Source organism: Macaca thibetana, chromosome 3 (assembly GCF_024542745.1).
Source record: "Macaca thibetana thibetana isolate TM-01 chromosome 3, ASM2454274v1, whole genome shotgun sequence".
Taxonomy (NCBI): domain Eukaryota; kingdom Metazoa; phylum Chordata; class Mammalia; order Primates; family Cercopithecidae; genus Macaca; species Macaca thibetana.
In genome coordinates, this window is record NC_065580.1 from 51,922,791 (window position 1) to 51,938,138 (window position 15,348).

Genomic DNA, 15,348 nt, shown 5'->3' on the forward strand with positions numbered 1-15,348 from the left:
TCCATTTAGGAATTTCAATAGGCAGGCCTACTGCTAATGAACCTTATTAGCGTTTGCTTGGGAACGTTTTTCTCATTTCTGAAGGATAGCTTTTTTGGTTGAGCACTTTAAATATATCATCTAATTTTATCCTGCCCTACAGGGTTTTTGCTGAGAATCCTCTAGTAGCCATATTGCAAGTTCCTTGTATGTGATAAGTTTCTTATTTCTTGCTTTCTTAATTTTTTTTGTCTTTGATTTTTGCCAGTTTATTATGTGTCTTGGTGAACTTCTCTTTGGGTTGAATTTTTTGTACAAGTCTACAGTTAAAACTTGCTATTTAATTTTTCAGTTCAGTTGTTGTCTCCATCTCCAGGATTTCTATTTGGTTTTTGTTATAGTTTCTATTTCTCATTTTGTTCATATATTGTGTTCCAGATCTCATTTAACTTTTTATTTATATATTCTTGTAGTTTGCTGAACTTCCTTAAGAGGATTGTTGTGTATTTTTTGTCAGTCATTCCATAGATGTCCATTTCTTTAGGGTCCATTATTAGAGCTTTATTAATTTCTTTTGGTGGCGTCATTATTCCCCTAATTCTTCATAATCCTCATGTCCTTGAATTGATGTCTGTGCATTTGAGGAGGCAGCCACCTCTTCCATCCTTTAGAGGTGTTCTTCAGCATAGATTGAATTTCATTATTTACTTCAGCCTGTGATTCTGGATGAGCCAACTGATATCAACCCCAGGGAGGCAGAGCTTGCTGTCAGTTTCTCTAGTTGGCTGGGTCTTTGCCTTTGTTCTGAGTTTGGATGGGGCTGCTGGCTGAACTTCACCTTCCAGCAAGACTACTGGCTGGCCTCTGCAATCAGGTGGAGCTGCTGGCTGGGAACTGTGATTGCTTCTGGTATCCGGCAGGGTCACAAAGTATATTTCCCTGTTGGGGAGTATTGCTATTTGGGTTATGCAGTTGGGCAGGTCTGCAGGCTGGGCTCTAGGTTTAGATGGATCACTGTTCTAGACAGACAGGTCCAGAGGTTATGCTCCATAGTCCTTGCCTAGGCTGGACCATGGGATGGGCTCTGACACTGGGTGGAGCAACTGTTTGGAGCTGCTGTTTGGACTTCAGGGTTTGGGCAAGTCTAGCCCCTGTTCTCTGCAAAAAATACACTGTGGTGGGCATCTCTTTTCCTGGGTAGGGCCTTGGGGTGGTCTCTGAGGCTGCGCATAGAGGCTAGTTTTCTAGGGACTCAAGCCAGGTTGAACTTCTTGTTCAGCTTCTGGGAGCAGCCGACTCAGCTTTGCAGATAGGGTAGATCATTAACTGATCTCTCTGATCAGGTGCCACTGCTGGCAGGAACACAGAGCTACCACCCAGATCTGCACACTAGTCACTGCAAACTCCACCTTCTTGATTTGTTTGACACCAGGGGATCTTGCCCTACAGTTACTCCGGTATTCCTTTTGCGGCAAGACAGTAGTGGGCTTCCTTCAAAGCACCTCAGAATGCTAGGGAAGCTAGATCTCTACTTTCAGTTCTCTTTTCCTCTGTAGAAAACATGGGCTTAGGAGAATCCCCCCTGTGACTCTTGTGCTGACTTGGAGGAGTGGGAGGAGTGATACGGTCAAGGTGACCTTGACCGCCAGAGACCTCTCCACCACCAAACATTCCTATTCTTACCTTACCACTCTGTAGCTTTAGCTAGAGTTGACCACCATGTCCTTCTGTAAACTCATAAGCTGGGACTCAACACATTTTTACTGATGCTGAGCTCACATTTTATCAGCATGGTAGGCCCTGGGCCAGGAACTGAGGATACGAAGTAAGCCGAGATACGGCCCTGTCCTCCCAGAGCTTGCGTTACACCACAGCCATCTGTTTCTGTTCTAACTTCTCTGGCCATTTTTTTTTCTGCATCATTTGCTGAATTATCTTCTTCTAGCCATTCCTTAAATGCTATCATTTCCCATATTTTGTTTTTCTCTGCAGCACTGAACACTGTGAAATTATTTGGGCCTTGCAGATTTTCAAGGCAGGTACATCACATTTTCAGTGTGGCCATAAGAAGACCTTAGTCATCTTCTCATGGAATGTCTGGTTTGGAGCTTTATGGCTTTCTGGTGATAGACAACATACAGGACTGAAATCCTTCCCCAGTAGCTAAAGAAAATACAACATAATGTTATTTGATAGAGATAGATTTTTACTTGTAGAATAGTTAATTTAAAGCCATCTTTACTAATAATAATTCTGTATCTAATGAGAACCAGCTCTCTATTGAGAACATTCCTGACTCTTGACATAAGACCTTATCATTAGTGTAGGGAAGAAGTTCGCTTCTCTATTTTGTACAGGCCTTCATTCATAATTAGAGTAATTTAGTTGGGGTGAAGAAAGACCCCAGAATACAGTGCTCTTTTACATGGTTCAAAATCATTATCTGATCTGTCAAGAGATGTTGCTGCCATCTTACCACTTGGGATTCAATGTCCACAGCTCCGCTTCTAATCAGCTCTCATCCATAAGAGCTCAAAGCAAGTAACAGTTCAAATAATTCCCGCCAGCCTTTTGCACAAGGTGGTATGTAATTGGCAGCGGAATGGATTTGCCTGCCTGCTCCTTCTCTAAAATGTGGACAGTGAAACCCAGACATGTATATAGTATAAGGGAGCCAGCATAAATTTTTGATGGAATGTTCAGCAAAGTAATAACTTTGTATATACAAAGACATATTTGCCTTTTTGAAAAGTTGTATAGAAAATGTTTGAGTGTACCCACATTTGATTATGGTTCAAAGGATTCTATTTTAAATGAAAGCTAAAACGATTGACGAAGATAAGAATCTGTTAATAACAACTACTTGAAGGCTTTACTTTTGTTCTTTATTTGCTTTTAGCCTAGTAATTAGATAAACTTTATGAGGAGCATTTGCTGAGTCCAGTGGATGTCAGACTCACAAACCAATGAGCTGGGGGTCGAATAGGAGCTGAAGGATAGATGAGCGTGTGAGCATGTGGGCGTGTGGAGGCAGAGGCGCGTGTGTGTCTCAATGCTGAATAGGGTGGTTGAGCAGTGGAGGGCTCCTTCAGTAGCCAGTCCAGGAAAAATACTATTCTACAGGGAGAATGATTGTCCCACCAGATCACCTATTTCAATATTGAACAGTGTGAAATAACATGTTTTTCTCCTCTAGACCTCTGCTCTTCCAGGCAAGTGAACATGTAGCCAATAGTCCTGCACTGGGGGATGTGATTCCGTTCAGCATCATTATTCAGTTTTTGTTCACGAGAGCACCCGCTGAGCTAAAATCTCCTTTCCAGGTAATAAAGTCAAGCTAGAACCATTTTGTGACTCTTCCCATTACCTGTGTGAATCCTGAGCCCCTACTCACTGAATGATTCCTGGCCCTCTGCTGCTTTGTTTAGTTGTTGTCTGTCTTTGACAGTGAACAGATATTAGTAAAGGAAAACTCCCACTGCTCAGCATCTTCTTTCTCAGCAGTGCAAAAAATTACCTGATGCATCCAGAATTTACCTTTAATAATGACACAAGGCATTTGTGTTCATAAGGAATTTTTGATGGCAGCCCCTTTTCTTTGCCGACCCACCATCAACTGGCAAATCTAGAAGGCTCCTTGGCAGTCAGAAAGGTGCACCAAGGCCTGTGCCCCTTCCCACTTCCCTTGGGCAGGTTTCCAGGCAGTTTCACCTTGGGAATCCTTAAGAATGCTTTCTGAACCAGCACTTGCTGCCATTTACTAAAGAATGTGTATGCACTCTCTAATTGTGTTTCAACCCTGCAGAGGGCAGAGTGGTCCCACGCACGCTTCTCTCAATGGCTGGATGACCATCCATCAGAAAAGGACAGGCTCCTCCTCATCAGGTAAAGCCAGGTGCTCCAGGGGCACCCATCTGGGCTGGAAGCCCAAGGAGGGTGGGGATGCAGGAGAGGATGAAGGAGCAGTGCCTGGGGTTGTGCACATGTGACTGCACCTTCCGGTGGCAGGCCACTTCACTGCCTAGGCACAGGTGCTGGAGCAGCCAGCAGTTGGAAATGTTGGCCACAACATCTTTTGCTTTCTTTCATTCCATACCTTCATATCCCTGATGTGCAATCCTGTGTCCCATGCAACCCTAAGGACCATGCATTTCTACCTTTGAAAATCATCATCTGCTAGGAAAAGTTTTGCCCTAGCTCCACATCTTTTACTTCATTTTCATGTGCTGCAGTTACTGAATTGGTGGAACACAGATGTGAGTGAACTTTTAAAAATACCCAAGCGCGAAAGAGTTCTGAGGAGGAAACAAGAACAACCCAGCAGCCACTTGGATACCATGGCCCTCTAGTAGTGCCCCATGAGTGCATTTACATACATATGCATGTGCCCTCAAACAGATGTGCACACACCCCCATGTACCCCAACCATGCCCAGGGTGGGGTGCTTTAACTGTCATACATGGCTTATTAAGCAATACTCTTCCCTGCAATTGCTCTCACCGTCACCAGAGATCTCTCTGCCACCAAACATTCCCATTCTTACCACTCTGTAGCTTTAGCTAGAGTTCACCACCATGTCCTTCTGTAAACTCATAAGCTGGGACTCAACACATTTTTACTGATGCTGAGCTCACATTTTATCAGCATGGTAGGCCCTGGGCCAGGAACTGAGGATACGAAGTAAGCCAAGATATGGCCTGTCCTCTCAGAGCTTGCATTACACCACAGCCATCTGTTTCTGTTCCAACTTCTCTAGCCATTTTTTTTTCTGCATCATTTGCTGAATTATCTTCTTCCAGCCATTCCTTAAATGCTATCATTTCCCATATTTTGTTCTTCTCATCCTCCCTCTGCCTTGGTTCCCAGGCGAGCTTATCTAGACCCGTGCCTCTAGTGCCCCTTCTATACTTAAGAGCCTCCAGGTCTGTGGCTGCCTATTGATGGGCCCTTGGCCCAGTAAACTTGCTCTCATCTGTAACCACCCACAGAAATCTCAACCCCAAAATGGTCAAAATAATTCTATTCTCTCAAACCTTCTCGTTCTCTTATACTCCCTGTCTTGGTTGGGAGGTCACAATCACCTGACTAGCCAAGCTGGAAAACCTTTACGCCATCATTCAACTCCTCTGTCATCCTTATTCCTCAAACTCACTCCTGTTGTGCCTCTAAATGCTCTTGAAGTCATTCTCAACTCTCCCAGGGGATCCTGGGTGTCGGTCTGGGCCCAGGACACCCAGTGGCCCTCTGTTGGCCTCAGTGCCGGGTGATGAGTTGGGTTCCCTAAAGCCAGAGCGGGGCTGACATGAGGAGGCGGTTCTAAGCCGCGTGTGTGCACAAGAGTAATTTCCTCAGCTTGCAAAATTCCCAGTGCCCAGGCCTCTCACCCGCGCCTACCTCAAAATCTCTGGGGTAGGCCTGGTATCAGGATTTCTTTATAGCTCCTCAAGAAGGTCCAGGGTGCAGCCAGTGGCGTAGGTCATATTTCAGTTAGGATGAAAGACTGCTGAGGAAGCTGCGACAGGTCAGTTGGAAAATCAGCCTGTCAGCTTTGTTTCCAGAAGTGACCCTGAGCCCTCAAGCTTGGTGCCCACATCCTACATAAGCCACTAGCCCTCTGGGCATATATGTGGATAAAGACTAGCTCGGACTCTGCTCTTTTTCCTTGCTTATCTGTTATTCAGCTATGAACATCTGACACAGAAATGGGAGAGGTTACCAGCCCCCCGTGAATGCTCCTGGTAAAATCTGCCCTCAGGAAAGGCTTTGGATTTGGGTGAGGAGTTTGGGCCTGGGGCTAACACGGATTTGCAATGTCTGTGTGGATTATTTTTCCTGAGTCCCAAAGATTCACTTAGCTGCAGCACACTTGGTAATCTTAAAAAGAGGATTCAGTTAATTGAACATGGTTCATTTTTCTCATCTTAACAAGTTGGTCATTTTTGTCGTCTTAACAAGTTGGAATGAGTTCATCCAAAACAGTTGTCCTGCTGTGGGTGCATCACAAATCTGTTTTCTTTTGCTTCTCTTTAAAAATGTCTCCTGAGTGATTTCATCAGCAGTGCTGTTGCTAAGCCTATATTTAGCAACTGAAAATCATGCTCAGAAATACTGTCATGCTTTTTTAAAAAGGCATACCCATCCCTCCACACATGGCTGATTCCAGAACCTTCATGCCCTTAGCCAAAAATTGAGCTCTCCTTCAGGGATTCAAAAAAATACTCTTGCTGCACCCCAAGCTCTTGGCAATGAGGGGACTTTTGTCCTAGAGAATGTTCTTTCTTATGTATTATTGCAAAACAATTTTGTTCTTGCATACTGAAGCACCACTGGATGAATTTCTTTCCCTTGTAGACAAACTGAGGGTGAGTATTGCTCTTTAAATGTCAGTAAATTTGTTTTAGCTTCTGGGGCAAACCTTGTTGTATATTCATTCTGTTCCTCCCAGCGTAATGTGTTAGGTTGTCATAAAATAGGGCAAATTGAGGATAGTGTAACTACTGCTGCTGAGCAAATGGCAAATAGTCAACTATCCTGCCTTCCTGTTTTCTTCGGACACCAGATGCTTTCTGGAGCTTAAATGAATACTAGTCAAGTTCATTTGAAAATCAGAGTAATGACTTACTCATGGGACCAAGTGGTGTAAGTGGGGGCAGTTGTATGTGTTCAGCCCGCATCAGGCAGGTGCCCCAGACACATGTGCTCCCTCAGATGCAGAGGCAGCCACCTGACTTATGCCTGTGGGTCTGTAACTGTTGAATGTGTTTTCAATAAAGATAGAGTTTCTGATGCAAAGATTTCTTAAGCTCTGTAACAGTGGTGGGGTTGGCCTCAAATCCATTTACTCTGGATATTTGCCATGGAGAACAACTCTTCTTCTTATGGCCCTCTTTGAGTAGAAGTACACTTTTATGATGGCAAAAATGTTCACAGACCTTATTAGCCTAGTGGTACTTTTATCTACACCATCAGAGAATGCTTGGTGCCATGTGCATCCTTGGATCCCTTGCCTTCTCACCGTGGTCCAGGGTCCACAGTCTGGAAGCCATTCCCTCAGCTCTTCTGTATTTCTGCAGAACTCCCAAGATCTCCATTGATGGAGGGTAATGTTTCTCCTCCGGGTACCCCTATGTCACTAGCTACCTATCAGTTCTGTGAACAGAGTGTCTGAGATAGGACCAACAGGGAGGACAGAACCAGGGAAAATCCTGAGCTTAACTGCTTATTGAGGCATGTAGTGTATCTTTACGTCACTTACGCATTTCAGTACTTACTAATCACACTGAATATTTAAATGCCTGACAAAAATCAGTGTTGTTCTCCATGAAAACCTCCACTTGGCTAGTTTTTGTCACATTGAGCAGTGTTGCCATGTTACCACAAACCATTCCTCTACTAATCGTGTTTCGTTTTTTCCCAATAAGGATAGCCTCAATAATCTACTTATTTTGGTTACAAACCAGAGTTAAGACTGTTACATAATGCTTGGCCTGACTTCCAAGAAAGCTAATGTTTTGCTTAAGCAAATGAAGTAATTTAATAAGTACTCGAAAATCTTGCTCTAATTTCATGTGGGAGGGCAGCTTCATCTTTTTTCCCCCATACTTCTGATGGTGTTCTTGATGACTACCCAAAAATCTAACCACTCATTTCTGATCTTTCTTCTACATATTGTGTAATTTATGTGATGTCTTATCCTTTTAAATGCCAATGAAACTACGTTGATTTTTGTACATCAAATATATCTAACCCATTCACTGTGAAATGATTATAGTTCCTGTGAATATAAACACTTCTTAGACACTGATACATACATCTCACTGTCTTAAAGACGGATGAGCTCGCCTGTAATCCCAGCACTTTGGGAGGCCGAGACGGGCGGATCACGAGGTCAGATCGAGACCATCCTGGCTAACTCGGTGAAACCCCGTCTCTACTGAAAAATACAAAAAACTAGCCGGGCGAGGTGGCGGGTGCCTGTAGTCCCAGCTACTAGGGAGGCTGAGGCAGGAGAATGCCGTGAACCCGGGAGGCGGAGCTTGCAGTGAGCTGAGATCTGGCCACTGCACTCCAGCCTGGGTGACAGAGCGAGACTCCGTCTCAAAAAAAAAAAAAAAAAAAGACGGATGAGCTCTTGCGGATTTCTTTACTGTATATGATTCTGTAGGGACTACATTTAGGGAGTGGAGACAATTTCCAGGATGGCATACCAACTAGAAGCATATTACTAAAAGAAGCAAGTTTTTTTCATAGACAAGTATCTCCATTAAGGGTCAGCTCTGAGTTGAACTAAGGCATCTCACAAAACATTTTTCTCTAAGAGCACTAAATTCCATCTTGCATGCCAGTTGAGAGTGGTATGTTAGCTAGGACTTGAAACTGGGTATGTGAGCTGAGTAATGGTATGAACTTACATCTTATTTAAAACAGCTACACTTCTTCAGTAAGGGCTTGCCCAGCCCTCCACATACCTGATTTAAAGTACTCCTGCCCCGACCAGAGCATGGAGCCAGCCTTCAGGGATTCCAAAATGCCGGATCCTACTAAGTCAAGGCTGTTGATACAGAAGTTAGATAGTTTCACAAACCTTGTGACTCCAAGGTGGTTTGCATTCTTTACTGCTGCCTGGAGTTTAAAAAGGCTTTTCTTAAAAGGGAGCATTTGAAGCTGAGTCCTAAGAGATAAAGAGCTGCACAAGAAAGCAAGCAAGGAAGGGTATTCTAAGGACAGGAAGATAATGTGCAAAGGGCTAAGAGAATGTGGCTCTTTAACTGAAACATTCAGTATGGCCAAAGATAAACAGGCCCTTTGGCACACCCTACTTTGTTAGGCAGAGACAGCTTTATTTCAGTGTAATATATGAACAGACACCCTTGATCTTTCCCTAGGTGGGCAGTCAGGTTGGGCTATACAAATGGGGCAAACATGCTTTGCATATTACTTGGTAACACAAAAATGGAAATTAATGATTTGAGGATTTTAGGCCACATCAAGCTATCTAAAACCCAGCAGTAGCATAGAAAGGGCTGGGAGCAGCTTGATGATGAAGCTGGTATTCAGTTGGGTTGAGTCTAGGAACTGACCAGAGCATGCAGCCAGCCTTCAGGGATTCCAAAATGCTGGACCCTGCTAAGTCAAGACTGTTGATACAGAAGTCAGACCTTTCCACATTTCCTATAAAGAATAGGGCATGGCAAGTGCTGTAATACTTCAGGGAGAGATCTCTTGCTACAACATGGAAGACTGACCAGAACAAGGGAGAAATAGCACCAGGATGATCACCACCTAAGAGGCTACAGCAATCATTAGGGCACAAGATAGCAAGGGTTCAAAGTGAAGGAAAGGGGAGAGGAGGGACTGGATGTGGAAATGGGTGTAGCAAATTAATAGGATTTGGTAACTGTTTAGGTGTAGGAGGGGAAAAGAACTTAGAGACCTTAAGTTGATGGTGCCCTTTGTTGAAATAAGGTAAGGCAGGCTGAATGCTGCCCGTTTTTTGACAAGTGAGTTTGAGGGCTACCTGGAAGCAAGTCAGATAAAACTGTCCAGAGGACAGGAAGAAGCAAAGATCAGGAGGGGGAGGTCAGGGCTGGAACTTAAGAGATGTGAAATCCCTTTACGTGGACAGTGGCTGGTGGGATGGAAGGGCACTACAAACTGATGAGTGATAGCCAGACTCTGGGGAAGGGTGTTCCCCGTAATTCAATGAAAAATCTTGAACAAACCCAATTAGATTAGTATTTTCAGTATTTGAGAGCAAAAAGAAAACCACTTAAGAATTAAGTGCTATTGTGTGTGAACTGAGTAATGGTATTAACTTATATCTTTACATAAATGCTCCAATCTCAAACTGAAATTTTGAAGAAAATATAATTATGACAAAAATGTGTTTGTGTATCTGGTACTTAAACAGACCAATAATTAAAAATTAATCTTGTAGCCATTCTTTTTAGCTCCACTTAAACAGATGATCTGGTTCAGGGACTAATGAACTTTTTCTGTAAAAGAAGGGTCAGATATATTTCAGACTTTGCAGGCCACATGGTCTCTGCCTCAACTATTCAACTCTGCCATTGTGTGAAAGCAGCCACAGACAATACATAAATGAATAAGCATCAGGCTAGATTCAGCCTGCAGGCAGTTTGCTAACCCCCAACCTAATCCATGAGAACACCATAATCATAAATAATGGAATGGTACCACATTCCCTTGATTAAATTCAGACTGCCTCCCAATCATATATTTTGCCAATAATTACAGTCCAAGAGCATTTATTCTAGTTGTTGGTTGTTCATAGTTCATCAAATAACAGGAATATAATGCATCTACTGGTGTTACCGAATGTGTCAAAGGGCCCCATCCCCCTGTACTCTTGAGCATGCCTTTCAGAGGCACAGGATGCCCCTTGTGAGCTCTGGGAGTAGGCACAAGTGCCTATTCCGTTGCAGGCGTCTTCAGTAGGGAAGCAGGGAAGAGGGAAATTGAGAACATACTTACACAGCCAGAGGGCTCTGAGTACATGACTAGACCACTAAGAACAATGCAGACTGAAAACATGGTTATAGTTTTTCACTCTAAACATAGTCACCGTAGTAACAGTACCAGTAAATGAGTGAAGGCTGTTGGTCACTTGGCTTGAGAAACTGAGCATTAACAGTTCCAGAAATGAGCTTATTAATAATTTTTATATATTGGTATCCCCTAATCTGTTTTATGTGATTTATGTCATATTTTGACATTGTTTTCATTTTGGTTTTCAGGGGAGCCCTGGAAGCTTACGTTCAATCAGTGAGAAGTAGAGAAGGCAAAGAATTTGCACCAGTTTATCCCATAATGGTTCAGCTGCTTCAGAAGGCTATGTCTGCTCTTCAGTAACAATATGAAAGCTTTGTTGATCTCCACTTTGTGCTAACCCATTCATAGTTGGCAGTTAACACATACTCCAAAAGACAGCTACTATCCACTATTTTAAGAATGTAATTGATTGTTCTGTATTTCCTGTCAACCTTTATTTACCTCTTTAGCACTTATACTTTAGCATAAAAATGTCGAGTCATCACCTTTTAATTCCATGGACCTGATTTTTTCAGAAAGATGTTTTCCTCTTTCAGATTTTTGTACAAGGCTAAAATTTCTTTTCCATCCATAACCGAGTCCTCCTATGGGTACATAAACCCAAAGTCCCCACTTCTTTTAAAAGGATATGAACACGTTATATAATACGTACCCTGCTTCCCCCAACCCTGCCTTCTTCACTAAATAAGCATGTAGGCTCAGTGGTTTCCAAATTTGGCTGCACATTCGTATCACCAGAGGAGTTTTTAAAAATCCTGATGCCCAACTTGCACTCTAATTAACATGTCTGGGAGTGGGAGCCTGACACCAGTATTTAAAAAAACAACAAAAAAAAAATCCCCAAAATGATTCCAATAGACAACAAAGTTGAGGAACCACTGGCACATCCCAAAGCTAAGATACAGGGTTAAATGGCCTTGTTTAAGTATGTCATACTCTATCTTTAAATAAAGCAAGGCTTTTGTTACACTTTGTCATACCATCATTAAAAGCAGACCTTTGGGCTGTTTAACCTTGTAACAAAGATACCATGTGAAAAATAAAAATTTTTATTCTATAGAGATTCTCTATAACTGGTAGATAATCTAAGTCCTTATTTTCTGATGGCTCTTGTTCTGCTATTAACATTTTTGTTTTTAATTTTTAAAATCCCATCAGCAGCCTCCTAATTAGCAGTGTTAGGAATCTGCCTTATGTTTTCCATCTCCTGAACCTGTTATTCTGAGAACTCATAAATAAAATTCAGCCAAGATTAATCAGTAAATGTCAGAGATAAGCAACTTTTTTTTCCATTTATTTGAAATAATATACAAGAATATAGTGTGCAAAATTTAGGGGCAACATCATGAAGAAGTGTAATGAACTGAAATCAATTTTACAGCTGTGATTCCTAACCAGAAACACCACTTGGTAAGTAACATGAAAAGCCATGATTGTAGCTCAGAGCAAAAGCAGCTGTATTGCCAATGTATTTGCTCTAATTTTAGACAGTTGGAGGAAATTAAAGTGCAAGTGTTGCACTGCAATAAGTGCAAAGTCTGCCCCCACCATAAAGATTATGATGACAAAATATATTTAAGATACATGGCTGAGGAGATATAGAACACGAAGTTAAAAAATACAATGGTGTTGACTGTTAATAGCACCATTACAGTGACTATATCCCAATGCTATTAACTAACTTTACCTTGGCCTGGGCTAGGTCTCCATTGGAAATAATGGATGGCTGCTGCCACCTGGTGCATCAACTCAGCATGCCATGGTAACTGCAGCAGGTGGCTCTTAGAAGCTGGGACACCAACACCAGCCACCTGCCACATGTTCTGGTAGCCTCTTGGCACTGACCAGACTAGGAGCGCCTATGTTTGGCACAGATGCTGAGCCATGTGGTGGTTACTCAAAGGCCGACTCCCAGCTTCTGCTTCATTCCATCATGTGTACAATACAGATTAATAAGCAGTAAGGAGCCAATGTATAAACAGCAGTTACATATTTTTTAAATTCCCCTTTCGTACAATTTAAAATAAAACATGTATACACTTTTCCTCTCTTTCTACTGTACTTTAGCACCACAGGATATCAATTTTCAAGCCTATATTACCTGATAGACATATATGAAGTTTGGAAGAAAAATAAGGCAATTTGGTTTAAAATGTTGATAGTTTTAGCTTAATGCTCTAATGGAGAAAGCAAATCCTCACTCATATTATTAAATCATTTCAAGACTCAATGCTATCAGTATCTTATGGTCACACGAATTGAGGACAAATGGTGAGACCTTGATCTTCTTAAGTCTTTCCATCAAGAGTCAATGTATATGCAAATATAGACTTAAGAACATAAGCATCCTGGTTTAATGTTGTTGTGAGCCCTGTGGAAATAAAAAACTCAGTGAATGTTTACAAATCAATACATAGTAACCCTATATATGAAAGCTAAGATGTATAAGATGTTTATAAATTTACTATTAGAAAATACTGCTTCTTAAAGGTGATTTTAAAAAGCTAGCTGATATCTGATGGCTCAAGCATCCAGAAAATGTATGCAATCATAAGACATTGACTAGGATGAACAGAAAAGGATACAGGCGAAGTCCTAACACAAGAAATTCTAAATTAACCAAGAACTTCCAAAACTCAGTTCAGTCACCTCTCTCGTCTGACTACTGACCACTATTTTTAAAGAAATTCTTGAAAAATTTAAACAGATGTGACCTGCATGTTACTAAGAAACAGGCACAAGTACACAGAGTGAATTTAAAGTATCTTTGGCCAGCTCTCCTACTATAAACTACTGATATCTTCACTTCATTTAATGATATTTCAAATTGACCCCACTGTATCACACGCAATTTTCTTGCAATTAATATAAAAACACTGAACCTAAAAGATGCTAGTTTAGTAATGGAAAAGTTGTAAGAAACAAGTCTATCCAAGATAGCTTATCATACAGACTTATTGGCCACCCTTCCTGGGCCTTTCTATTTCTTCTCCCCCTCGAAATTTTTCAATCTAGAAATTCTGTGCCAATGGCACAAGTCCCCATGAATGGTAGCTAACATTCCCCCAACGCCTCCAGCCTCATTGGTCCCTCACCAATTAAGGAAAAGCTGTTGCGACATACCAAAAATTAGAGAAATTTTCTACTGTGATATTAATGGATTAATAATGCTTATCTTTCAACTCAACTAGAAATACTGTATTCCAAAATTATTTTTCCAACCAATGTTTAGAACAAACATTCTTTTTAAAGTTTGCCTGAGATTTCGACTTTCCATGCTAAGACAGTAAATGACACTTGAGGAAAGGCAGTCTTTATATGATGATGCGAAAACATTATTAGGTTTTGAAGTATAAAAATGCTAGAGATAACATCAACACAACCTCTTAAAGGTTGTAACAACTGCTCCAACATGCCAGTACACCTGCAGGGACGAGGCAAGATAATTTTAAACACTATTTATTGAAACATACTGAATTGGTTCTTTTCCTCTTCCAACAGTCAGGATTTAAACGTTTCTGTTCTTCAGCCAAAGCCTTTGCTTCTAATGTGTACATTCTTCTCTCTTCATTCTTCATTTTCTTCCACCTGTCACCAAGGATCACACTTATGGCTCTGTAAAATAAATATTTACACAATGCTGAAGGTACACATTTTTCATAAATCTCATGTCAAGTGCTGCTACTTCAGGAGAAAAATGTGAAGTTAAAAAATGAAAATCTTGTCTATCATAGAGATGGGAAAAGGTCAAGGCCGTAATACTCATTTCCAGTAAAATCTCGAGTCAAATAGTCCATTGTGCCGTATCAGCAGCATAAAGTACTCAACTTGTACTAAAAGCTAATCTCACTCTCTATTTGTGCCCGTAACCTATCAAATAGTTTTGATACAGGTCTTTTTTCATTCACACAACCATAGTGTAAGTGTAGAATTAACTATGCATGCCTTACTATTTCTCTCAAGAGAAAACCAAATAAATAAACCTTTAGGCAATATATTTTATTACTTGAGAAAACTGGATAAACTCAAAATGGTAAGAAGTTGAACTGATAGAATACATCATGACTAAAATTAGAAGCTATTTTCTCCTGTTTGTTACTCTGCTATGAAACCTAAAACAGTCTCAACTAGGGCATACAGATGTAAACCACCTTCCTTCTACAAAGACCTTTTAACCATTCACTTCATGACACCCATATAAGACGGACATAAGGTCCTGGAAATTTTGCACAAAGCACATCAAGTGATTTTTTTTTTTTTTTTTTTTTTTTGAGACGGAGTCTTGCTCTGTCGCCCCGGCTGGAGTGCAATGGCGCCATCTCGGCTCACTGCAAGCTCCGCCTCCCAGGTTCCTGCCATTCTCCTGCCTCAGCCTCCCCAGTAGCTGGGACTACAGGCGCCCGCCACCACGCCCAGCGAATTTTTTTTGTATTTTTAGTAGAGACGAGGTTTCACCATGTCAGCCAGGATGGTCTCGATCTCATGACCTCGTGATCCGCCCATCTCAGCCTCCCAAAGTGCTGGGATTACAGGCGTCAAGTGATTTTTATACTGACTAATATGGAAGCCAAAGCAACAGGCATTTGTGCCTTCGAACAGTAATAAACCACAGAAGCTCTCCTACAAGTGTATTTGTCTTTTTATCCAATAAGTTAATGCAGTTAAACATTGTGCTGCATTTTCCTTTATTATAAACCAATTGTTGGGCTGGATGTTGTGACTCATGCCTGTAATCCCAGCACTTCTGGAGGCCAAGGCAGGCAGATCACTTGAGGCCACGAGTTCAAGACCAGCCTG

The 15,348-nt window shown here is 41.6% G+C and overlaps 2 protein-coding genes across 7 annotated transcripts in view; one reads left to right on the top strand and one right to left on the bottom strand.

The window, feature by feature from the left end:
* The window catches only part of COG5 (component of oligomeric golgi complex 5), a 368,980-nt gene extending 357,369 nt beyond the window's left edge, over positions 1-11,611 (top strand). The window contains exons 20-22 of the mRNA XM_050785204.1: positions 3,176-3,302; positions 3,785-3,864; positions 10,737-11,611. Of these exons, the coding sequence (XP_050641161.1) occupies positions 3,176-3,302; positions 3,785-3,864; positions 10,737-10,851 (322 nt within the window). The 3' untranslated portion in view covers positions 10,852-11,611. The remainder of the gene's footprint in view (positions 1-3,175; positions 3,303-3,784; positions 3,865-10,736) is intronic.
* A 213-nt stretch (positions 11,612-11,824) lies between these two features.
* Positions 11,825-15,348, bottom strand: part of HBP1 (HMG-box transcription factor 1) — a 33,762-nt gene continuing 30,238 nt past the window's right edge. For all 6 annotated transcript variants that reach the window (XM_050785207.1, XM_050785208.1, XM_050785212.1 and 3 more), the window contains 2 exons: positions 14,025-14,166; positions 11,825-12,922 (listed from right to left, as the gene is read on the bottom strand). In XM_050785207.1, the coding sequence (XP_050641164.1) occupies positions 12,905-12,922; positions 14,025-14,166 (160 nt within the window). In that variant the 3' untranslated portion in view covers positions 11,825-12,904. The remainder of the gene's footprint in view (positions 12,923-14,024; positions 14,167-15,348) is intronic.